At 49.7% G+C, this 24,220-nt stretch overlaps 5 protein-coding genes across 6 annotated transcripts; all 5 read right to left on the reverse strand.

Moving 5' to 3' along the window:
• Positions 1-517: 517 nt before the first annotated feature.
• LOC120683199 (damage suppressor protein-like) lies at positions 518-4,028 on the reverse strand. Its single transcript, XM_039965229.1, has 3 exons — positions 3,483-4,028; positions 2,511-2,961; positions 518-1,823 (listed from the first exon to the last, which is right to left on the reverse strand). The coding sequence occupies exons 1-3, from the start codon at positions 3,848-3,850 to the stop codon at positions 840-842; spliced, it is 1,803 nt and encodes a 600-aa protein (XP_039821163.1). The 5' UTR covers positions 3,851-4,028; the 3' UTR covers positions 518-839.
• Positions 4,029-4,710: 682 nt separating this feature from the next.
• LOC120683229 lies at positions 4,711-6,353 on the reverse strand. The gene has a single exon (XM_039965270.1). It carries the CDS (start codon positions 6,079-6,081, stop codon positions 4,972-4,974), a length of 1,110 nt encoding a protein of 369 aa, XP_039821204.1. The 5' UTR covers positions 6,082-6,353; the 3' UTR covers positions 4,711-4,971.
• Positions 6,354-6,717: 364 nt separating this feature from the next.
• LOC120696112 lies at positions 6,718-7,331 on the reverse strand. The gene has a single exon (XM_039979259.1). It carries the CDS (start codon positions 7,261-7,263, stop codon positions 6,925-6,927), a length of 339 nt encoding a protein of 112 aa, XP_039835193.1. The 5' UTR covers positions 7,264-7,331; the 3' UTR covers positions 6,718-6,924.
• Positions 7,332-8,021: 690 nt separating this feature from the next.
• LOC120683243 lies at positions 8,022-10,372 on the reverse strand. Its single transcript, XM_039965301.1, has 2 exons — positions 9,951-10,372; positions 8,022-8,443 (listed from the first exon to the last, which is right to left on the reverse strand). The coding sequence occupies exons 1-2, from the start codon at positions 10,128-10,130 to the stop codon at positions 8,270-8,272; spliced, it is 354 nt and encodes a 117-aa protein (XP_039821235.1). The 5' UTR covers positions 10,131-10,372; the 3' UTR covers positions 8,022-8,269.
• Positions 10,373-10,658: 286 nt separating this feature from the next.
• On the reverse strand, positions 10,659-14,582 carry LOC120683233 (AT-hook motif nuclear-localized protein 10-like). Of its 2 annotated transcripts, none has more exons than XM_039965284.1 (5): positions 13,281-14,582; positions 12,677-12,729; positions 11,870-12,001; positions 11,578-11,739; positions 10,659-11,322 (listed from the first exon to the last, which is right to left on the reverse strand). In XM_039965284.1, exons 1-5 carry the CDS (start codon positions 13,807-13,809, stop codon positions 11,056-11,058), a joined length of 1,143 nt encoding a protein of 380 aa, XP_039821218.1. In that variant the 5' UTR covers positions 13,810-14,582; the 3' UTR covers positions 10,659-11,055. The 2 variants fall into 2 exon arrangements, with proteins under 2 accessions (XP_039821218.1, XP_039821225.1); XM_039965291.1 differs by having other exon boundaries at positions 13,290-14,581.
• Between the last annotated feature and the right edge of the window lie 9,638 nt (positions 14,583-24,220).

The following is a 24,220-nucleotide window of genomic DNA, read 5'->3' on the forward strand; positions in this document are numbered from 1 at the left end:
ACACACAGAGAGGGCAAAAGACCTGCATGCGGTGCAACCCTTCCCAGTTCATCAGTTCAAGCAGAACCAGAAACACAGAAGAATCCTTCAAAAAAAAAAAGAAACACAGAAGACCAGTCAGTCCCAGGCATGTCAGCTCGGCACGCTCTCTTTTCCCTACCACAACGTGTCAAAAAAATGATTTTAATTGAAATGTGGCCCATGTAAATTATAAAAATAATTCATGTTATAAAAGATCTTGTGTTATGGTTGAAATACTCTCTACTCTCCTCTCCCTTAAATATTTTTGTGTGTTATATGAATGAGTTTGGGTATGTATGAATGTACAATTGGCTCGTACAGGCACTAAACGCCGCATGCTTCTTGCTTATGTTGCCGTGTACTGTTGCCTAATGAGGCCATCTGGCATGCATGTGCACTAGTGGATTTCTTATTGGCATTAGACAACGTACGAAATTTAAGTCCTAGGTTCGCCATTCAAATGACCATGAGGTAAATGCTTCAGGTATCGCCAATGGGAAATAAAAGGCCGAGCATGTGTTTGCCGGGCCAGCTATCAGCTATTGGAGAGGAATCTCAGTGACACAAGCTTAGAAAAGAAAATCCACATCCTCTCAAAAAAAAATCCACATAAAATACTTGAACACAAATTAGAATTTACTAACTCCCAAATCATCAAGATACACAAAGAGCAAGCTATGGAACAGAGAGAAAAATGCTTCGAGGACGCAAAGGAGATGACGTGGCATTAGGTCGGTTAGTGCGGCATGGCATATGAATGACCGAGTCGTGCGATGCCCACATAAAAATCATTTTAATTCGGTCGGGTCAGTTTTGTGCTACTTGGTCTTGGCCCTCTTGGACGCCGGCGGCGTGGCCGGAGCCGAGCCTCGTTTCAGCGGCCGCCCGACGCCTCTCTTCGTCCCGGTAGCCCTGCCGCCCCTCCTGGAACCACCGCGGCCGGTGCCTTCTTTGCGGCCAGCGCCTCTCCTCCGGGTGGTGGTGTTCTTCCGCTCCACCGCCGCGGCGGCGGCAGCCGGCGCCGACCGCTTCCGCGTCGTCCCCAGCGGCGACCCCCGCTTCCTGGACGGAGACTGGTTCAGCCGCTTCAGGAAGTCCACGGCGTTCCGCTTCTTGCCTGACCCTCCTGCCGCCGCGGCCGCGCCTCGAGCGCCCTTCTTTGCTCCGTCTGTCGCCGTCGTGGCTGCATCGTCGTCCGCCGCCCCCTTCGCCCGATTCCGCCCAAGGCCCGCCGGGTTCCTGGCAGCGCCGCCACGGCCCTTCTTCGTCCTCGGACCCCGCGCCTTATCCTTGGTCGCCACGGCCGCGGCAGCGGCCTTCTTCTCGTCCTCGCTTTCTTCCTCCTCTTCCGCCGCCGGTTCGGGCTCGGGCTCGGGCTTGGCCTTCGCCGCGCTCTCCTCCTTCCTGGCGGCCGCCGCAGCCTTCGCGATGGAGCTCCGCTTGCGGCACACGATCAGCGGCTTCCCCTTCTCGATCAGCGACCCGACGATGTCAGCGCCCGCCGGGGCCGGGGCCGGCGCCGGCGCCGGAACAGCCGCGCGGTCCTGCTTCGCCGGAGCCGACGCGTGCCCGGTCACGAGCGTGCGGGCCTCGGCTGCCGCGGCGTGCTCGGGGCTGCCGCGCGGGAAGAAGACCACGGCGTTTGTGCAGAGCAGCAGCAGGTCGCGGTAGAGCTCGTGCGCGGGGCAGTGGACGTCGTCGCCGCCGCCGCCGCGCGAGCTGCCCGCCGCCGTGTCCAGCCGGCGCCGCACCGTCTCCAGGTCCACGTGGCGCCTGATCGTGCCCCGGTACGCGGCAGCCTCCTGCAAGTGGACGGATCGAATTGACTCGGACGTGAAACAAAAGAAAAGGAAATGGAAGAAAATATCTCGGAGGAGCATCGCCTAGCTACAAGGCACCCCATGCCATGTATATGATTGATTGCAACGCTGCACCCAACTCGGCCGTGCAGAATGCAACGAGCAAAAAGATGGCAACTTTCCTTCACCAACAAACCGAATTTCGCACGACTGGTAAATTTTTACAGCCACTACTCTCTGCCTAGTGCTTTCTAGTACTGACTACGGCTTCTTTGAAAACAAGAAGTTTCACATGAAATCTGGAGAGAGAGAGAGAGAGAGAGAGAGAGAGAGAGAGAAACAGACTGGTTGTTTGGACTTCGTAGTGCCCTGCTCAAACGTCTCGCCCACGTAAAATCAGGTGGGTCACGGAATCACGGCTGCTAATCACAGGTCATCATGCATGCCACATGCACGCCCAAGCTTATCCAAGATTTCCACATCCAGGGAGACCCGCTAATCAGGCGGTGGGTCCCACGGACTGACATTGCCCCGGACTAAGTCCTTGCCAGGCAGTTTTTACGATTTAACCCCCTTCCCAAACTTTTAACCTTGTAGCATCCCCGCTGGTACGAAAAGGAGTAAAGGACGACGAAAAGGGGGGTAATTTTATTTTTCAAAATAAAGAGGGGTAATTATTGGGGCACCCACCTCGCCTTCGTGCTCGTGCAGCCGCTGCAGCACGGGGCCGAGCATGGCCGCGACCGCGTCGAGCAGGGCGGCAAGCGGAGGGGACCTGGCGGTAGGCGGTGGGCCGGGCGCGGACGCCTCGTCCTCCTCCTCCTCCTCGGCCTTCCCGCTGCCGGTCCCGCGGCGGCGGCGGCACAGGCTCGCCGAGCTCCGCACGTCGCTGCTCTCCTTGGACGCGGCCGCCGACTCGCCGGACGCCTCCTGCTTCGCCACCTCCTCCTCCTTGGCGCCGCCGCCCTGGTGGCCGGGGTGCGTGGGGGGCTTCAGATCCGTGGAGTTGGACTCCCGGCACGACCGCCCGGGCTCCTCCCCTGAGAGCCGGTCGTCGCCGTTCGCCTCCTCCGGCTTCGCCTCGCCGGAGACGCTCCGCTCCCGCTCCTCCCTGAGCCGTTTCACTTTCGACTGAAGCGTCCTGCGCGAATTAAAAAAAAATCAAATTAATATTCAATTCAATTAAACGAATCGCGGTCGAGTAGTCTTTTTACTGAATTCTTTTTGACCGTTAGATTTCAATCCAACGGTGGAGGGGTCTTCTTCCTCCTCCGTCCAAACAGCAGTTTCTTTCTTTCTTCTTCCCTCCACCCGACGGCCCCGAGCTCATCTCTCGCCGGCAAACGCCGGCGCCCCGCCCTCTTACAGAGTCTCTGGCCGCCAGATCCGCCTCCACCGCCCACTCCCTCGCTAACCCATCGATTCAGGGCACCCCCGCCCTTACCCCGCGTCCCCGCCCAACAGGCCTCCACCGCCACCGCGCCCGCCACCTCCGCCGGGCCGGCCTTCCGCCGCCGGTTACCCTCTAAGGCCGGCAACGGAGAGAAGCCCAATCCTCGAACCCTAACCTCGCCGGAGGTGGAGAAGAAGCTCGCACCACCTTGGACTGCCCGAGAGGATGAAGGACAAAATCGAGTGCGGGGTCCTTTGCTGATTCCGTACCCGATGGAGAGATCGCATCGCTCGACGTCGCGGCGGAGCTCGGCGACGCGCAGCCGCCGGAGCTCGTCCACCCACCCCTCGGCGGCGGAGGCGTCGGGGTCGTCCTCCCCGCCGGTCCCGGCGGCGGTGAAGCGGCGGTGGAGGTGGCGGAAGCGGAGGCGGCAGCTGTGCGGCGTGAGGCCGGGCCGGGCCGCCAGCGGGCACCGCGTCTGCACCTCCATGGCCACCGAGTCCCAGCTCGCCGTGCCGTGCCGGGTCACCGCGCACGCTAGGAGGAGCTCCTCCAGCGTGCCCCAGATCTCCCCGCCCTTCTCCGCCGCCGCCGTCGCCTCCGACTCCGGCGACACGTCGGCGCCGTCCGTCGCCATCGTTCCGGAGTGCCCGCCCGTCGGCGCGGTGGTGCCAGTGCCTCTAGTGGAGGTGTGGTCTCAGCCCTGTCCTTGCCGCTTGCCCTCCTCCGTTGCTTTCCACCGTCTCCTTTTCCCTCGGCCCGGTTTGATTTTTATCGGTAAAGAAGAGATGGCATGGTGGTCATGGCAGGCAGGCCGAGCGCGCGTCCTCGCACTCGAACAAATTCCGAGTTTGCCAGGGTCGTTTCTGGAAGAATTATCAGAGTGGGGCCCACATGCGGCTACTTCTTTGGCAATGCCCGTATTACCCCTGGTCACTGGTCAGCTCCTTCTAGTATAGTACGTGTATGTACGTCCGTTGGCTACTTGGCTTGGCGCCTTGCTTTGGCAAGCACAGGCACGCACCACGCCACAGAATAAACTTGAGCAGCTAAAGCGAAGTCAAAAGCATCCGAGATTCAAATAACCGGGAAAGCGTGATCCTGAAGGTAAATCCCGGTAAGTTTGCGAGTTTAAAATAATAGTTTTGAAATTTTTTAATTGGAATTGCTAGTTTTGAATTTTAGTCCTCGGTCTATCGTGTGGGACTGAATTGATTTGGTGCAGTGCAGGTGAAATCGTTTTGACTGGATCAGGCTGATACACGTTTGCGCCGAATCTAACATCGATCCTGTCCCGAATGATCGAAATAAAGGCAGGATATTCGTAAGGATTTGACTCAAACAATTCAAGTTCTGAAGAAACTGGGCAGGCCAGACCATTGTTTGCCCAGTTCCACTTTTCCGGAGCCTTTACTCCTACTTCATCAGTCAAAGTCGTGCAAGCCCAAATTTGCCCAGATTAACGCCTACATGCCACGTCGCTCTCAACACGACCCGTTGGAAAGAAAAACTAATCATCCATTCATTCAGAATGCAAAAACACGAATTTATACATTACACGATAAAATCCTAACACAACTAAATGAAATAAAACTGCCGCAAAGCTATTAAATCACCTATGGCAGCCTCACTTGCTTCCAGCCAGGGATGTAAACTGCCCTTAGCAGTCTATTATTAAGCATAAAACTTGACATGACAGAAGCAGCAGCCATGTCAAACTGCAGAGCATGCAATGTCAGCAAGACCTAGCAGAGTTCCTCACTTCCGGCGGGCCTCAAGCGCCTTCTTCAACCCCTCGCTTGCTTCATTTGAGGCTGGTTTTGGTCCACTGTCAACCAGTTCCTTCCCACCGCCATGGTAATGGCGATCTGGTTTCGACACAAATGGCTGTTGTGGAGGAGGCAGTGCTGCTGTCAGCTTGCGACCCTCACCTTTGCCGGACCCGATCTCAGCGCGCAGGTCCTCTACGGCACGCCGCAGCATTGTGCTCTCTGTGCTCAGCGCCTCGAGCTGCCTCTTCATCAATGAAAATTCCTCTCCCTCGCTTGCTGGCAGCGCGTCTTTCTTCCTCTTCCTGTCCGTTTCCGACTGCGAAGGTGCCTTGGGTGTGTGCTCAATGGCGATCTTATTCATGACCAGCAGTGGCATCTTGCTGATGGCGAGGCTACTGGCCTTGCGCCCGTAGCCATCGTCAGCGAGTGCGGCCTTGAGCTCCGGAGGCACACGCAGGCCCCAGTGCAGCCGCAGGCTCGCCTTGTTCCACAGCGGCAGGACGCTCCTGGTGGTGAGCTGCATCCCGGACAGCAGCGCGCCCACCCCGCCGCCGCCCCTCCCCGCGGCTGCCGCGACGTTCGCCGCGAAGCCGTTCCCGGCGAAGGTGAAGCCGTTGACGTGCGCGTCGCGGTCGCGCTCGTGGTCGTCGCCGTTGGTGGCGAGATCGGCCATCTTGATCGCCAGCGGCGGCTGGGCCGGCGCAGGCGGCGGCGGCGCCGCCGCCGGCGGGGAGCGGACGGAGCTGGCGAGGCCGAAGTCCCCGATCCGGGGCTTGAAGTGGAGCGAGAAGGCGGGCGCGTTGGAGGAGAGGAGGTTGAACTCGGCGGCAAGCGCGAAGGGCGCGCGCGCCGGGGAGCCCAGCGGGCCGAGCCCCGTGCGGACGGAGAGCGCGAAGGGCTGGAGCGGGTCGTTGGGGCGGTACGAGAGGCGGAGCGCCGGGCCGGAGGGGAACGCCGTGGAGAGATCGAAGCGGAGGTCCTTGGCGTCGCCCCCCGCGGCGAGGCCCGAGAGGAAGGGCAGCCCCAGCACGCCGACCGGCACCTTGGCGCGCAGCAGCGGCCGGTCGTCGTCGCGGAACTTGATTGACGCCTTCATGGCGGGGGCGGGGGACGGCGGCTAGGGTTTGCGCTCGGAATCGGGCTGGGCGCTCCTCGAATCGGTGACGGGGGAGTGGGGGGGGGGGGGATTTGAAGTGCGGAGGCGATGGGGGGCGCGGAGGTTACGCCATCACGGCGGCTGCAGAGACGGCGGCGGCCGCGGCCGGATTAATTGATTTGGGGGTGGAGGTGGAAATGGGGATCGGATTGGGTTTCGAGGAGAGCTTGCCGGACCGTTCGTTGGTTCCCTCTCCTCCTCCTTTTACCTCGCTCTTTCTTTTTCACTTTTCTTTTTTTTAAAGAGATTTCACTTTTCATTTCACAGCGCTGATTTAGCTCGTCTAGTCGCGGGCCTTGCGGGATCACAGGACAAGTAAAATGCAGTGATTTGGGCCGGGCCTTGTTAATGATTGACCATGTCCAAATTAAGGACGTTCCACTTGGTCTTTGCGCCGGAAAAAGGAGCGGGTAAATCACAGGCCGGTCTTCATAAGGTTGGGTTAGGCCCAGCAAAAGGTTTCGCTCCCAAAATCCTTATTTAATCTGCATCCTTTCTTTCTTTATATAAGCTATATAAAAAATTTAATCACAATTTTCTAGAAAAATCGTCACCGTGTTTGCTTAACGTCCTTGCTTGAAATATGTAAGCCGCGTCCATCCATTCTTTTTTTTTCATTCGTAAGTTTTTGGCACCATGAAGGTAGAGTGCAAACAGTACAAAATTTCTAGCTCGCTGCAAATCAATTCTACACGAGATGTAATCAATAACCAATCCTAACAAATAATCAGTCCCTAGTTCTCACAAAGCAACTAGGAATTGGAAGGGAAGCTCTGTCATGAATCACTGCACAGCGGCGAGTCTGCACGCGCCGAACGACCGCGCGTGCCAGGACACGCCCTCCTCGGCCATCCACGCCCCGTCGTCGAAGTTGCGCGCGTAGCTGGCCGAGTCGTACTCGTACCTCGCCGCCGCCGCCTTCGCCCGCCGCGGCAGGGCCGCCCTCCTGCAGCCCCACAGCCTCCGGGCCGCCCAGCGCCGCCGCGCGGCGTACAGCCGGGCCACCCCCGCGGCGGCTCGCCTCAGTGCCTCCCACGCCCTCGCGGCGCCGCGCCCGGCGCGCGCGCCGCCCTCCGGCTCCGGGCCCGCCGCCGACAGCCTCTGGTAGTTCGTGACCCGCATCGCGGAACGCGGAAGGGGCGGCTCAGCTTCTCCCTTCCGCTTCGACCTCGGTGACGTGCGCTCGCCGACGTGGGTGGAAACCTGGCTCGCCGGTCGCGGCTCGCCGGGGGGCTTTATAACTGTGGCAAATGACCACCGTCGCGATTAGGCGTCGGATCCAGGGGTGTTTTGGGTTTTTTCCTCCCGGGCGGGCATTCCCGTGGAGTTGGATCGCACAACGTCCCCTCGGTCTAGCTGGACGGTGGGCCCTACCTGACAGGATGACAGCCGCTCTGTTGGTTCTCCAGCTGCCAAATGGACCCACCGCTACGGATCGTGTTCTGTACACACTGATCATTGTTCCAGGACAAAAAAAAAATGATTTGTTTGCCTAGATGGCATGATTGGCATCGTTCTCAGACGTGCATAAACTGGGATCAGGCTGTTTGATTGCGTTTGGTGAACTGAACGGCGAATGCCAGTTGCTGCCCAAAGCTTCGTTTGATTCTTTAGTAGTCCCTAACCAACTGTTATGAACGACTAGTTTCCTTTTTGCTTATAAGTTGGCAGAGATGTTTAAAGGTGGCATCAGATAGCTCTAAGCCATTGACAGCTTCTTCTTAGCGTCCAATCAGCGGCAATACCGACAAAATCTGATACACCAACTAGGTCACTGCAGAGTTGTTGACCATTTATGCAAACTCGACAACTCGTATTCTAGAGCCACAACTGAGCTGGTCTGGCGGGCAGTAACATGTAAACATATCAACAAGAACAAAGCATCCCAACTGACAGCAATCTTCAGTCATAATTAAGTCCCATTGCAGCTGTTCTAGCTGCCCAGTTTTTTTATGCCAGTCTTAACATCAGTAAACATATTACTCTGTTTCAGCATATTTCAGGATTTCCATGTACAAGAAAAAAGAATCCAATCCAATTTAAATCAAGAGAAGGGCTAAGCAAGGCTATGAAACTATGTTCAGTCCAGTACACAAGCTAGAGCTCCTCAGCGCCAGTTCATCTCCTCTCATTTCTTTGCCTTAGAGAAGCGAAGGCACCTGTACTTCTCGCCACTGACGGTGATTTCAAGGGCTCCATCTTGGTTGTCCTGGCTGGAAGCGGTTCCCATGAGGACGCTCTTTTCCTTCTCCAGGTTCTCCTTTTCCATCTTCAGCCTGGCCTCTTGCCGTGCAATCTCTGCCTGTTCGAGATGCAACCAAAGGAAGTCATATTGCATGTCCCGAGATCATGGTTCATATTGATGAATTGGGTAGACTATGATAATCAGACACACTTGACATTCACTGTCAAAATGCTTAATTAACAACAGAAAGCTCCTGCCCAAATTCATATTGCTCTAAGAATTTAACAAAGTTCAAAGCAATTGGAATCATGTGCTTTAACTCAACTTGGTCCAAATTGGACAAAAGAGAACCAAATTAACTGTTCGAGGAAAAAAAAAGAAACAAAATTAACCGCACACTAGGGCATGAAGTAACTGTTAGTTGCCACAACATTAATAACTTCATTACATCCAAAGTACCTTGGAACAGTCATAGACACTTCTCAGTAGATCCCTGTTCCATATCACACACTTAAACAGTTTAACACTCTATTCTTCCAGCATGGCAGCAGAAGATACGAGTACCTATTAAATTTTATGGCACCTCAGCAATGCCCATAATAAGGAATAAGTCAAGACTTACAAGCACTGGCTAGACGAAATACTACAGATAAAAATGCTTCATATAGAAGACATGACTACACTGCAGCAACCATACCAACTGAACACGTAAAGTCAAAACAAGACAAAAGGGTACAATCAGCTTCCATAAGTGAAGTAACAAATTATAGTACTAATCATGGTAATGCTAAGCTGCTAACTCAAATAAGGAGCGAGCCCATTATGGATGTGCATGACTGCATGACTAAACCAGATGTCTTTCCTTCAAGTCATCTAAACTTGTGGCCTCTCGCTCTACACCTAGAAATCTAGTTGTTTGATCTCCTCCCCCATCATAAAGACCCCGTAACCCAAGCACTAACTATCCCACTGCACGCTCCATTGCCCTTTCTGACCTCCACCGCCCCCGCCGTAATGAAATCCAGGGCCAATGGCACCCCCAAAATGCTCTGTCAGGCTAACACTGCACAGCTAGTTCTTGGGTTGAGGGTAAGTGAAACCTGAATCCTGAACTGGACAGCCCAACTCTATAGTCTATAGCTCACAAGAGAAGAAGGCTGGCGCACTGGAGGGATTCATGTTAGAAATTTGGATGAATTTGGAGTTGTTTTTTTCATCTGCTATGTGAGAAGAGAAGTATTAAAAACGTATTTTATATGCAAGCATCAATTACTAAAATTTGTACGACAGAGGCTGAAACCCAAGACATTATGACAGAAGCAAAATACCACCAGATGAGGAAAGCAGTTCCCCAGTCACAACGTTTAGTGATTACTGATAAACCTACATCATAAACCCAAACTGCTTCACTTCAATGGCTCATGAGCTCTTCGATTGCAATCGAAACATTGCGTGATCAATGAGGATCACGAGCACTGATTACGCGAAGATGTTAGCGCATCAACATTGGGCAACCGGCGACTCGCAACATCAGCCAATCCATCAACGCCACCCCATTAGGAGTAGCGCACGAGTCGTTTCAGGTTTCGACGCGGGCGAGGGAAAATTGCTGGGGCGGTTTTACCTCGCGGCGGGAGAGCTCGGCCTTCCACGCGGCCTCCCGCTCGGCGACCTCGCGCTCGCGCTCCTCGATGTAGCTCTGCATCTCGCGCTCCTTCATGACGCGGTCCTGGATGTCCGCGTCCAGCGCCTCCTGCAGCTCCTTCACGAACCGGTCCACCACCGCCTTGATCCGCACCGACATCGCACCCCGCCCGCGCCTCTTCCTCCCCTCCTCCCCGCGCCGCACGCCTCAGGCGAAGCGATTCCACAGGGTCACGGCACGTCCTCCCTTGCGCCTCGCTATCGTCGCCGGTCGCCGGCGATATCCATGGGCGGGAGGGCGGGTGGATGGGCGGGGCGGCTAGGGTTCTTCCGATCCGAGGTGGCGAGGTCAGGCCAGGCGGGCGCCGGAGTTTCGTGGGCCGCTGGTTCACTTTCCTGCGTCCGTGTGGAAGAGAAGAGTCCAGGGCCCAGCGACAGAGACTCAGCGAGTCCAGTCTCGTCGTGTGGAAGACGTATTCCAGGAAAACTGCAGGCATCCTGCACACTTGCCCAGGCTCTTTTTAATTTCACGCCATCGAGCATAACACTGTCACTGTGAAGCGAAGCCCTTTGCTCTCTGCAGCGCAGCTCTGCTTACCAGAAGAAAAATCCGAGAAAAAAGGTTTCAGATTCAGCGTCATCCTGCTAGGGATTATCCAGTTTCGGGCGCAAACCATTCCACGGAAGAAAAAAAAAACTAGGGCTCACGAGTAAATCACGCGTGCCAAGTCGAAACGCACGCAGCATCGAACATGCCGCATAATCGCACAGCATAACGGTAAAGATTCAGTACACGGCACCCGGACGACGATAAGCAGCAGCCCGCCCTACCAGCACTACCGCTGCACGATCGAGACACACACACGTCAACACCTAAAGCGAGAGCTGCAGAGTCTGACGACACGCACACCACCTACAAGGCTACAAAGCTTCTCGTCGTCCCTCCAACGCATCAGTGCGTCACCCTACACAAAAGAGCTTCTGGTTCCTCGACGGCCACCGGACGTCCTTCGTTCTGCCAGAGTCCTACGACGGTGAGAGAGACGGAGCCTGCTCCGGTCACCGATGGCGCGGGGGATCGGAGGTCATTTCCAGGACGCGCCGGAGAAACCCCCTGCCGACTGGTGCTGCTGCCCGTGGCTGCCGCCGCCTGCGTGCGGCGGGGGGCTCGGGGCCCCGCCGGATGACTCGCTCAGGCTCATCGTGCCCCTGGACGGCGGGCTGCTCGGCGCCGCCGGCGCGACCTTTAGCGGCGTCGGTGACGCGTCCGACGGTGACGGGGCAAGCAGCTGTTGCTGCTGCTGCTTCGGCGGTTCCTTCTTTCCATGGGGGTTGAAGCTCCCCGCTACGATCTGAAAGAAAAAAAACAACAACAGTGGAGGTCACATTGCAATTGGTGGATGGCATTTCACAGATGACAGCGCTCCCTCTGTAGATGCTTTGTAGTACTCCCTACCAACAAATGAAACCAGGAAGCTGCAGATTTCGGCAGCAATCATCCAGCCATAGAAGGATAGTTAGCGACGCAAACGCCGAGTGAACAGCGCTGGAGCCGTAATCTGATCATCGGATATTCGGATGAATGAGAAGAAGGTAACTCAACGGACCTGTACTGGCGAAGCAGCTGTGAGAAGTCCGGCGACACTGCCGCCCAGGACACGGCCGTCAGGGCCTGCTAGCGAAACGCTGAGCCCACCGGTTCGACTGCGATGGCCGCCGTTCTCCGACAGAAGGAACGACCCGGACAGGGACAGTATCTCGAACCGGCCCTGTGGGGAGAACAACGATTTCATAATCACCCACAGTTCTTTGCATTTTTCATGCATGGAAATTGGAAAGGGTTGGATTGTCACGAGTTACCGGAGACTTCGATCTCTGACAGTAAAACAAACTACAAACCTCGTATGTCACTGTTCCACCAGAGGTAGCAGACTGCCGAAGCGTCACATTTGATATGGCGCCATTTGCTGAGAGGATGCAGACCGCGCGCGTCCCGTGCTGAGAGAACGACATGATCTTTGCTGATACGTCCTGGAAAAAGCAAAACGTTTAAGCCATTTTCGGTGGTGAAAATGAAAACCTGTGTGTTACAAACATCTGCACCACTATCCTCACATCTACATGCAATCTAACTCCACAAGAAAAGGAATGCGACCTCTGCTAATAGATAAGAAGTCTAACTATACTGAACAGTGCTGGTATTTTTCAGGGAAATAACAGACTGGTTATGCAGAAGCTGGTAACCAAGTTGGTCGCAATGCATTGGCTCTCCACTTAACTAAAGGGCCTTATGAGTTGTAATGTTTTATGGAGCTAACACATGATACCAGGTTACAATGAGAGACTTTACATTCTGCTAACAGAAGTTATGGAAGTGTAAATGGCAAGCATGTGACTAGATTTCTCACGTACTAAATGTAATAGAATATCATATGCTCTGCTTGCTCAGAATAACCCCAAAAAGCTGTAATATGATAAAGGCATCATAATTCACTACGATTAATATATTAATGCAAAGTAGGAGTTTCCACTGATGATAGGTGAATCAGAAAGATGGTGTCATTAGTTCTTTATTAATGTTAAACCTTACTTAAAAAACTTAACTGAATAATGCAGTCAAATGACATAGTGCAGCATCCAAAAGTGAGCTGAATAGCTGATATATTAAAAGAACCCAGGATATGCGAGATTAACGATTAGCTATACCTCGCCGGTTTTAACGAAAATGACATGAGGTGTAAATCCAGCCCCTGCTGAGCCTGTAAAACATATTTGCATCAAAACCAAATCCAACATATGTACACTGAATTCTCATAAAAAAATATATGTACACTGAAGTGCTAAACATTTTGAAGCATCAGTTTTTACTGTTCTAGGACAAAGCCTGGAGTTTTAAAAGTTCAGTTAAATAGATATTTATACTCCAACAATGTGATAACCAAACATTGTTCGTGACTTCCCAAACATTAAGCATTAATCATCCTTAGCCAGACATTCCCAGAGAAATCCCAGAATGATCCGATTGAAATGGACTATCTTACATGCAAAATAAAGAAGAGGTAGCTTTTTAAAAGAAGCTTGGGAAAGTACTAAATTCCTGACACCACTCCTGCAGTCCATTATCTCAGATCTATTCAGAAGCTAATCACTAACCAGCGATTCTGAGCAAGTCCAGACTCCAGGCAGTAGTTCTATAATTTGTAACAAAAATGAAAATTACAAGAAACGAGATGAAGCCATCAGAGTTCTTGGGCTTCATAAATAAAATAAGGAAACCTAATAAAAGGCGTAGTTTCGGATGAGGAGATACCAATATTACCAAGAGCAGGCACGTGCTTCTTGTTGGTGGAGCCCTTCGGCCGGCCCCGCTTCTTCGCCCCCTCCGGCGACGCTGACGGCGCAGTGCTCGGCGTCTTGGTGCCTTCAGGCGAGAAAGGCCCGGAGGCGCCGGGAGCCGCGGGCCCCGGCGCCGCAGCCATGGACGCGGGCACCAATGCCAGCGACATGGAGCCGTCGGGGCCGTACTTCCTTGGCCGGCCACGCTTCTTCTTGGCCACCGGCTCGCCAGCGCCAGCGGGAGCCGGGTGCACCGCCGCTCTGCCATTGCCTCCTGCGGCAGCCAAGCTCGGAGCGGCCCCGCCGCCCAAGGGCTGGTACGTCGCCGTCGCCGGCGGCGCGGAGCTCACCGGGGCGAAGACGGGGGTGCCGTCCGTGGTGAACGCCATGCGCAGGCTCTGCGGGCCGCCGGAGGACGGCGGCGTCGGCGGGCTTTTCGGCAGCCCGAACGGCTCCCTCCCCGGAATCACCCCTTGCTCCGAAGACGGCCTCACCTCCATCATTCCACACTGAGCAAGTGAGCAGCAGAGAGCTACGAATCAACAGCTCCCTCCGACGATTTCTCGCTCCAAAGGTTGCAGCTTCTCTGCTGCAAGGGCCAAATCTTACGAGCGGCGGAGTGAGGTAGGAGCTGGAAAAAAAAAACCAGCGCTGCTCAAAGCCAAAATTTTCGGCGACGAGCAGAGCAGCACAGATTTTACAGCGTAGGGTGGTGGGTGGCAGCAGCTTGGAATGGCGGGGGAGAAACGAGGAGGAAATGGGAAACGAAAACGGCAGGAAGAAGGGGTAAAGCAGAGTAAATAAAAATTGAAAATAATGGGGATGGTCAGGATTTGGCAAATAAAGCAGACAAATTAGAGATCTCCGTCTGAGAATGAAGCACACAATTCTTCCAAGAAATCTCCAGAAATAGGAAAGCACTAGGAAAAAATAGAGAGAAAACACAAGAAAATAGGCAAGAAGCAAAGCTTGCACACTGGCAGCTCAGGAGTCCTCGCAGACCACTCAAACAACTCAGCTCATGCAGCCCAGAGAAATCAATGGATTTGGCTTATACCCTAGTACGTAATTTCCCCTCACATCACACCGCCTTCTTCTACCCCCATTTTCTTCTTCTCTCTCTCTCTCTTTCTTTTCTTTTCCTTTTCCCAGCTCCCCTCTTCGGTCTTCGCACGTAATCTTTTGGGAAAGAAAAGTGTTTTAATCGGGAAATAAAAAAAAAAACAGGCGGGTAAGTGAAGCACGTCAGGATTGCATTGGTAAGGGTCTACCTTATTTGACCCCCTATGCTTATTTTATTTACTTTGTGGCCTCCTATGCTTTTGGCTTTATCTGCTTCTGCATTTCTTTTGCTCTGTCTTGTTTTACACTGTGCACATGGACCTAACCATGACCATTTCCAACCACATAACAACTGGCATGCAAAACCGAAAAACAAAGGAGCATGTATTTGTTTTGACCACAGTCTCGACCTCATGCCATGCCATCGAGAATTTGAATTTCTCAAGCAGGCTCAATAGATATCCTCATTTTTTTTAGAAATAAATGTAACTCGACCCCTTTTACATATTTGGGTGGTGCATGAAAATTTGGAAATTCAGGGGTTTCTTAATTCCTGTAGCCTATTTTCAGTTTATTTATTTTATTAAATTGTGTTTGCGTATTTATCAATTTTTTACTTTAAAAAGATTCTCATTCCTCCTGCATGCAGTTATTTTCTTTTGCTCTAAATGATACATCAATTCACGAACACAGTTTTTTCTAGCGGAAAATCGGACTTTTTTTGTTATATGGTTTCCCATTTGAAACACACAGATTATAAATTACCTAAAAAAAATTCATAACGTTCTAGAGCTGCTATCGAATTCCCTCGCTGCATCCTGCCCCTCGGCCAAGCCTTCAATTTATTACAGCACTAATTACATGCTAGATGAATAATTAATTCACAGATTTCACGGGATTTGGTCCTCTGTACCAGGAAATTCTGCTGCTGGGGCGGCCTTGTTTTTCCGTTAGGTGACACAAAACATCAAAAAGTCGGCGCCAGAACCACTGGGCCTAGTCAGCAAAACATCGGCTTTATTTGGGAGCAGAAACGGAATCGAAGCCGGACACGGCGTCTTGGCAACACTATTTCTATTCCAAACGATTTTGACACCTGCAGTACTGGAACAACACGCGGGCTCCACCTCCAAATTTGAGCCTTATTTTTCTTTCTTGTCCCGTGGAATGGAATGCTTCATCCCTTCACGGTCACGGCAAAGCACAGGATTTGAATGAATTTCTTCCGTTTTCGCGTGGTCCTCTGAAATAATTGCCGTCGCTTTGATAGAAATAATTGGAGTGTTTTAGAACCGCCGAGAGAAAATGATGCCCTAGGTTCGAGCGGGTGGAGTGCGCGCCAAGAATTAAGCCTACAAATCGAATAAAGTAAAGTTTGCACTTTATTTAATGTTATTATACCGCCACTGGACATACTACTTTTTAGTAGTAACTTGACTTGTTCAGCACGTGTCGCTTGCATCGTCCTCATCGCCCCTCTCTCTAATTGGCTTCTTTACCTTTTTTTTTCTCTGTAATTTTGTGATGTAGCATGCGGCTTGTTTTGCCGTCCTGACGTGGTAATTTGTTGCAGTGATTTTATTAAATATAAAAAAGGGAAGAATGCCAAGAAAAAGTGGAGCTAGGTCCAAGATTTTTAGCTGGCTGCTGGCGGCATGGAATTATTTGGGGTATAAACCCTTGAAATTGGATTTAGATTTTTTTCCCACTTCAGACAGATTGGTCTATTGTTCCGTTTTATATGGTGTGATATCATGCGTGACCCTATCATGAATTTTGTTCTGATCCGGGGTATTTTAATCTAGGCGAAAGTATTTTGTTGAAGACATTCACGGATTTTTTTTATTAAAAAACAGAGAAGAAATTCACGGCATGGTGTTGGTGTCTGAACAGTTTTTTTTGTGTGTGTGTCAGTGTGTGGACGTGTGAAATAAGAAGTCTGAACAGTGGGAACTGGGGGAGCAACTACATCATGCGCGGAGACAAAAGGCCTCGCCAGTCCAAACTGCATCATGCCAAAAAGGAGAAAACTACTGTTCTTCAAAAAAGAAGATGGATTCAAACAGGCGGTTTGGGTCGGAGAGAGAGAAAAAAAAGATGAAATTATTGACTGTATCTGTGCTGTACGTGGCGTCCGTCTCTGGAACGAGCAGGAATATACTCAACTTTTCCGGTGAGGTGAAAGGAGAATATTCGCAACAGTTACGTACCCGTGTCGCTGGTCGCGGCTCCGGCGGCGTACTGTACAGAACGCATCCAGGACAATCACGCTGGGAGTGGCGAATGTAAAAAGTACAGCAGTGGACGTATGAGCCTCGTAGGTGCTGAGTTTTGACAGATTAAACTAGGGCAATTCCCTCTATTGTCACAGGAAATTATACTCATCTCTTATATGTCATTGGCTCCACATGTCATTGACACAAAAAAATTCCCCTATATGCCATTTAGAGGCACACAAGAGATAAGTTATATTTTTCAGTGCCATAGAGAGAATTTACTCATTAAACTACCGGTAACTTTCAAATGTCTAGCTTAAAAAATTAAAATAAGGCATATATTTGCTTTCAAGAATATTCTTCATAATTAACTACGCTCTATAAATATTTTTTTCTGTAATTATGCTTCATATATATGAGAAATTTTACAATAATTGAAAAAATAGGAGTGTTCATCTGATAAAATCATACGGTAATGAAAGTAGGAAGTGCCCCGAAGTACCTAGAATAAAGTACCTGGTACTTCCAAAATGTAGGACCAAGTACCAAAAAGTGGAACCAAATATTAATTTAATTTAATTTAATTTTTATAAATACTTTCTATAGATCAATGGTTAGCAAAAATTTAAAATAAAAGTACCTGAAAGTACCCATTGATACTTTAAAATCATTGTAAAATGTCTAAATATAATTAGGAAATCCTGATCATAGGCAACAAATACCTTGACGCATGCATGTGATGGCAGCCTTAAAATTATAAATATTGCGTACATTTAGAGTATTATAAAAAAATATCGGTTTGGCTTGTAGAAGGCGTGCAACAATTGCATAGCGTGATGTTTGCGTGCACCTATCGACTACCTTTTCTTTTCCTACAATAACACAAACAAGAACACTGTTACCTGCTTCCCATTTCCTGATGGCACGCCATCTTTTTCTCTCTCTTTTTTTCTATATTCAAACCAGGCCGTCTATTTTCGTGTAGTACCTTCACGTTCAGACCCTCTCCCCCCCTTTTTGTACTAGTGCGTGCAAGCTTATCCTTTGAGGTAGAAAGAAATCTTTGTCAAAAGTAACCCTCGCAATTTCCATACCTCGACACAAGCGTGCGTGTGACTGACACAGAGAGAGAAAGAAAAGAACGAAATGCAGCCACAAATTCCCCAAGGAACTAAATATCTCCTTTAGATGATGAAATCTTTTGTGTTATTTTAACAGCCTAAGTGGTCTCTGTGGCTCCCAACCCTCTCTCACTCCACAGCACAGCGCTGCTGCCTTGTTAAGCCAATTATTGGCTCGAGAACTGGGAGAAGTTGGAGAAACTTTGGCCACCTGTATTGACTGTTTCTCCTGTTTTTGAGCTTGTTTTTTCCTCATTGATAGACGAAAAAAAGTTGTGTCTAGAGGGCATGCACATGATAATTAGGTACTGGCGCATTTTCTCCCTGGTAGGCAGAGGTCGTTGTTTGCTGGGAACTTATGCTTACTGAAATCGACAAATACCGGCGCACACCTTGCTCGACTTGTGAAGGCATTGCCTCTGATAGGTATAGAAACTCGTTGATTTTTTTTTTAAAAAAAGGATATGAAATTGCTCTTTGTATTTAGCACAGCATTGGTGTAAGTGGAGCCAAGTGGCGTGTCAGTTTCAGAGAAATTAGAAAACAGGGTACACGGAAATGTTTCGCTCCATGTCTCGATTACATGATTAGAGAGAGAGCGAGAGAGGGGCAGATAAACCAATAATAATAATAACTGTTTAAAGTATGTATATAATAGGGCTATGTCGTCAAATCACAAGGGAAAATCAAGAACATGATTATACCACTGGAAAAAAAAGATAAGGAAAAAAAAGGGCAAAGGAGGCAGGGCTCACCATGTGACCTCTCTCTCCCCCGCTCCTCTTTAAGAACTGCTGGCTATGATGGCTTTTGGAGCCTTGCATCGCAGCACACCATTCCGGTGCAGGGTTAACCATTTCGTTTTCGTTGCAAATCCCGGTGTTTAGCGAAAACGAAATTTCGTTCCGAAATTTCGGTAAATTTCGGCGAATTTCGGTGACTTTTGGCCGAAATTTTTTGAATTTTGAATTTTCAAACGAAATTTTCCGAAAAATACCGAAATTTTTTTTCCCGGTAAGTAGCGAAAACGAAATTTTTCGCCGAAATTCGGCGAAATTTCGCCGAAATTTCAAACCCTGTTCCGGTGTAGCCATGTATACACCCCACAATCTCGCTTTGTTTTTCCTAGAACACGTAAAAGCTAAGATGGGACAAGAGGGGCAAAAAAGAAAAAAAAGTGTTCCCTTGCTTGCAGGGCATATCCGTTACACTACATGTGTCGAGATCAGGTGTTGCAGCGTCATTAACGATCCCCCAAAGCTTATCTCTTCACTATGATCTGTGTGCGCACAAGAAGAAAATCATACTAGTTTGTACAGTTTTTACCATTCTGTAACAATAATAGTCGCTGCTGCATTGTTTGTGTGTGTGTGGTCTTCCTCGTGGGGTAGCCCGCCCGGTGCGGGGCTCCCCGGTAGCCCGTTTAGTTACCAAAAATTCACCCAAAAATATTTTAACTCCCCTTTGAACACATGCATGTAGTATTAAATATAGTTAAAAAATAAAACTAATTGCACAGTTTGAATGTACACGACGAGACGAATCTTTTGAGCCTAATTAGTGCATAATTAGTCATAAGTACTATAGTAACCCACATGTGCTAATGGTGCGGTCAAAGGCCTCAAAAGATTCGTCTCACGATTTCCAAATGAGAGTTCTGAAATTAGTTTTTTTTAATTAGTATCCGAAAAACCTTCCCGACATTTGATAAATAGTCGATTTGACATAAAAAATTTTCATTTTAAGAACTAAACAGCCCCTTAGACACTACTCCCTCCTTCCCCGTTTATAAGGCATGGTAGAACATGACACGGTCTTCTAAACAATACTTTGACCATTTATTTATCATATATTATATCACTTTTGATTATAAACTTATAATCATTGTAAACTATGTTTGATTATGAATCCAATCATATGAAATTTGCATTATAAAAATAAAAATTTAATAGTCAAATTATTGGTCAAAGATGAGAAGGTTTGAATCTTGATATACGTGTATGCCTTATAAACGGGGAAGGAGGGAGTAGTAAAGAGGGGGGGGGGGGCTCTGGCACTGGCACTCCCCCGTGCCTGCTCGAACGGCTTCAAGCCCGTCGTCGATCCGCCGCCCCCGGGGCCCGGAGCAGTAGGCTAGTAGGGCCGGCGGCGAGCGACGATGAATGCGGCGAGGGGGGCGGTGGGGGCGCGCAGGCCCGCCTGGACGGAGGCACGGTGCACGGTGTGGCGCTCATGTCCTTCGCCAATCGCCATGCGCCACACCAGTTTGCCTGTCTACTTGTCGGGTTTGGTTCGGCTCGGAGAAAAAAAAAAGATGGACGGGCAACTCGTGTAGGCGTATTGGGCTGGGCTGCTACGTAGGAGTAGAGCCACGAGGCCGAGACTGGCGCTCTCAGCCCACCATCATCCCGCAAATCCAATTTCACACTCGCCCGCTTGTTCCGAAACGAGAGAGCATCCGACCCACGCGCTTCTTTCTCTTTTGTTGCCGTCCCCACCCCCACCTTTTCCGGCTGCGCCTTCCCGTCTTGCTGTAGCCACTGGCCAGTGGCGCGGGGTGGCGTGCGTATAGTGGAACCCAGCATGCGACAGCTTTGATTCTTGAGCACAGTGGTGAATGACTTTTTTGCTATTTATGTTTACTTTTTCTTGGTATTAAGCTGATTCTCATATGTTACTCTTTTTTTCCACTTCTTTTGCTGTCAAGTATTTGTTCTTTTTAGCAGTAGTTATGAGCACATGCGAGTTACATGTTCTTTTATACAAGTTATATATAGTCTAGATGCTGTGTATATAGGTTGTGTTATAGTATAATAACCCTTTTCCATAAATTATGTATATAAATTTGATTCGTTCCAATAAAGTTAAGGTGAGAGATTATTGTATATATTTTTTGAACAAATTATGTGGATAAGTTTGCATCATGTCAATGACTTATGTAGAAAGGTTATTTTAAATATTTTTTTTCTTAAGTTATAAACATAATTTTTTTGATCATAGAATTAAGTGATATAACTTTACAGAATAGACATTTGTTATAGCCCTTTTGTAGTGCAATAGGTTGGCGCTAAAGATTATTTATATATCTTTTTAGTGCATAAGTTATGTACATAATTTATTTGCCAATAAATTTTGCACATAACTTATGTACGTGCAGATAAGTTAGGCAACATATTACTGTTGAATTTTTGTTATAGATGACAACATTATATAAGTTTGTATAAAAAAACATGCAACACGCCAACCCACTGAATTTTACCGTCGAACCGCCCACCCAATTTTTATTCCCTATATTTCCATTAGCCCCGAATGTTTTTGCACGCCAAAAGAGAATGCACTAGTGACGCGCTGAAAGGAAATGGGCGGCTGTGTCTAGGAGGCCAGGAGGGGGTGCGGAAAGAAAATGCAAGCTTCCGCGGGCACGGACCAACCAAACGCCTGCCGCGTGGAAAGCCGAAAAGAGAATGATCCGCACGCGGGTGGCTGAAAAGGGAAAGTTTATACTTGTAGGAAATCGATTGCTACCTCCATTCGTGGCGAGCGCTCGCGAACTAGCATAGCCCCATCCACCGCAAGGGAAACGCCAAACGCCCCCCGCGTACGCGTTCGGCAAGCGACAAGTGAACGAGATCCGTGTTGCGTGAAGCCTCGCGTCGGCGTCGCGCGCCACGATCCTTGCCTGCCACGAGGGGCTGCCACTCGCTCTGCCCGCAATTAATATGAGGCCGACGACCTACGAGAGAAAGTGGTAAATTGCTTTATCTGGGTTGTCAGACGATACAATTAACAACCTGTGAAAGAACCGCCACTATGAATTGGGTGACTTTTAGATGCATCTCCAACCCTCTCTACCAGGGCCGGACCTATGATTTCAAACATGAGTATTCAAAATATTGAAGAACAATTTTTTTATAGCCTAAACTTAATTTTTGCCATGTCTAATTGATTGATTGTAGCATTAATTAATGCTAATTGTACACTAATTATATCTAGATCTTTCTTCTGACTTATGCAACTGACATTATTAGACTGACATACAACAAGAAGAAGCATAACTAAATTTTGATGGGGAGGGCCGGAGGGGTGGTGGTGGGCTATTTCATTTTCGAACCTCTGTCACACTGCTGTGGTGTTTATTTTTCACTTTTTTTCTTCATATACTTAAGAAATACTATATATATAAAAATTTTGGTAAAAAAAAAGGGTAATCAAGTGAATACCCTTGCTCCCACTTGGGCCCACCCCTGCTCTCTAGTTCAAAATTTTGTACTATTTTTTTTTCAAGATGAGATTCTTTTTTTTTAGAGGACCTACGGCAGGCAATTGCCGGCCTGAACATATATTACTCATGCAAGTGTTTGCATATAGGGGATTTGTGAAAGAATGAAAGTATGAGAGACTGGAGATAGAATCAACCTATTACATGCTCAAAACTATCACACCAGCTGCGAATTGCAGCTTTACAAGAGGGGTTCTTAGCTCGAAACAGCCACAGACTTAGATCATTGATGAAGCCACGTAGCACACCTCGCGCCGGGGTCTCCACATTATCAAAGGCCTTCCGATTCCTCGCCTTCCAAATGTTCCAAAGAATGCACGTAATAACAGTAGATTGAACCTTCTGGGTGTTATCTCGGAACACCTGATGGGCCCAAAGATCCGGCACCTGAAGACTTGAGAAGGAGTGCAGAGGCCATAGCATTGACCAGACTTGAGCAGCTCTTGGGCATGAGAAGAATATATGTAGCTGATCTTCCGGTTGGCCGCAGGAAGCACAACTAGCAGAGGTGGTGATGTGCCGATGGAAAAGAAGTACACGGGCCGGTAGCCTCTGTCGGTGGACCAGCCAAAGGAATTGCTTGGCCTGAGGTGTAGCAAAGTTGTTCCAAATGAGAGGAGCAAAACAGTCAAGTGGTAGCTGGGGCGACCGAGCGCGGTAAAGGCCTGCAGTACTGAAGGAGGTGAGATGCCCACGCAAACGGCGATCATCGCCGACATTAGGCCGCAAGATAACACTTTGGAGGGCTTGACACAGGCAGTCCAACTGGTCCTGAGCGATAGTAGAGAGCGTGTGTGTGAGGTGCAGATTCCAATCCCCGGCGTTGCAAGCTGTGGAGACGGAGATATTCATCCTAGTCGCATGGGAGAACAACGCAGGCATAAGCTCGGCTAAGGGGGCATCACCAATCCAGTGATCTTGCCAGAAGGAAGTAAGCTGCCCATTTCCCACGAGAACAGATGTGTGCTGTCTGAAAGAAGGCAGCAGCGATAGTAGTGCCCTCCAAGTTGGGGTATCCAGGTGGTGCTGATCTCCCATATCAAGGCTTGAAAGCCAACCATAGGTGCACTGGAACCAAGTCTGCCACGACATAGTTGGTGGGCAGTGAAGTTTGAAGAGTAGTTTAGAGAGGAGACATTCATTTTGCCGAAATAGATCCCTGACACCAAGGGCACCTTGCTCTTTTGGAAGGCAAACTACTTCCCAGGCAACCTTACACTGACCGCCTTTGCAGTTCCCTTCCCCAGTCCAGAGGAAGGCTCGGCATTTCTTATCCAAAATCTGTAGCGTCCCAGGAGGGATCAGCATGGAGGGCATAGCATAGGCAGGCAGGCTTACTAGAACAGAGTTGAGCATGGTGGTGCGATCACTAGGAGTGAGCAATCGGCTCTTCCAACCAGATAAGTACCCATCAAATTTGTCAACCAGAGTCTGAAAGTTGCAGGGTCTCAGCTTGTGTACAGACAGTGGACGGCCAAGATAAGTTTGTGGGAAGGTGGCTACAGGGCAGCCGAACACTGATGCCAACAAGCTCTGTTCATCAGGTGCCACATTCATAGGTACCATGGTATTTTTTTCGAAATTGATTTTCAGACCAGTCATTTCCGAGAAGGAATCCAGAATTTGCTTGACAAGGCAGAGTTGGTCAACATCGACTTTGACGATGAGGAGTGTATCGTCGGCATACTGCAGAATTGGGGGAGGGGCATGAGGTACAAGAGGATGTTCCAGGACACCTGAATCCGCTGCTTGAAGGACCAAGCATTGTAGGAGATCAGCAATGATGATGAAGAGATAAGAGAGAGGGGATCGCCTTGTCTCAACCCTTTTTTGCACGGGATCCATTTTCCGGGAACACCATTAAGCATAACTGCAGTTTGACTTGTGATGTTCAAGGATTGAATCCATACTCTCCATCGAAGGAGGAAGCCTTTTGCCTCCAGAATCTGATCAAGAGCACGCCAAGAAACTGAATCAAAAGCCTTCTGGAAATCTAATTTGAGGACCACAGCAGGCTCTTTCCTCTTGTGACAACACTGCACAATTTTCAGCTGCATAGACAAAGGTTTCCGAGATAGAACGCCCTTTAATGAAGCCCGTTTGATCAGCATGAACCAGCACCTCAATGAACTGTTGCAGGCGAGTGGTCATTGACTTCGTGCATATCTTTGTTGAGCAATTTTGCAGAGAGATTAGTCGGTAATCTTTTGGGTGTGTAGCAAACTTTTTCTTGGGC

This window comes from Panicum virgatum, chromosome 2K (genome assembly GCF_016808335.1).
Source record: "Panicum virgatum strain AP13 chromosome 2K, P.virgatum_v5, whole genome shotgun sequence".
Lineage (NCBI taxonomy): Eukaryota > Viridiplantae > Streptophyta > Magnoliopsida > Poales > Poaceae > Panicum > Panicum virgatum.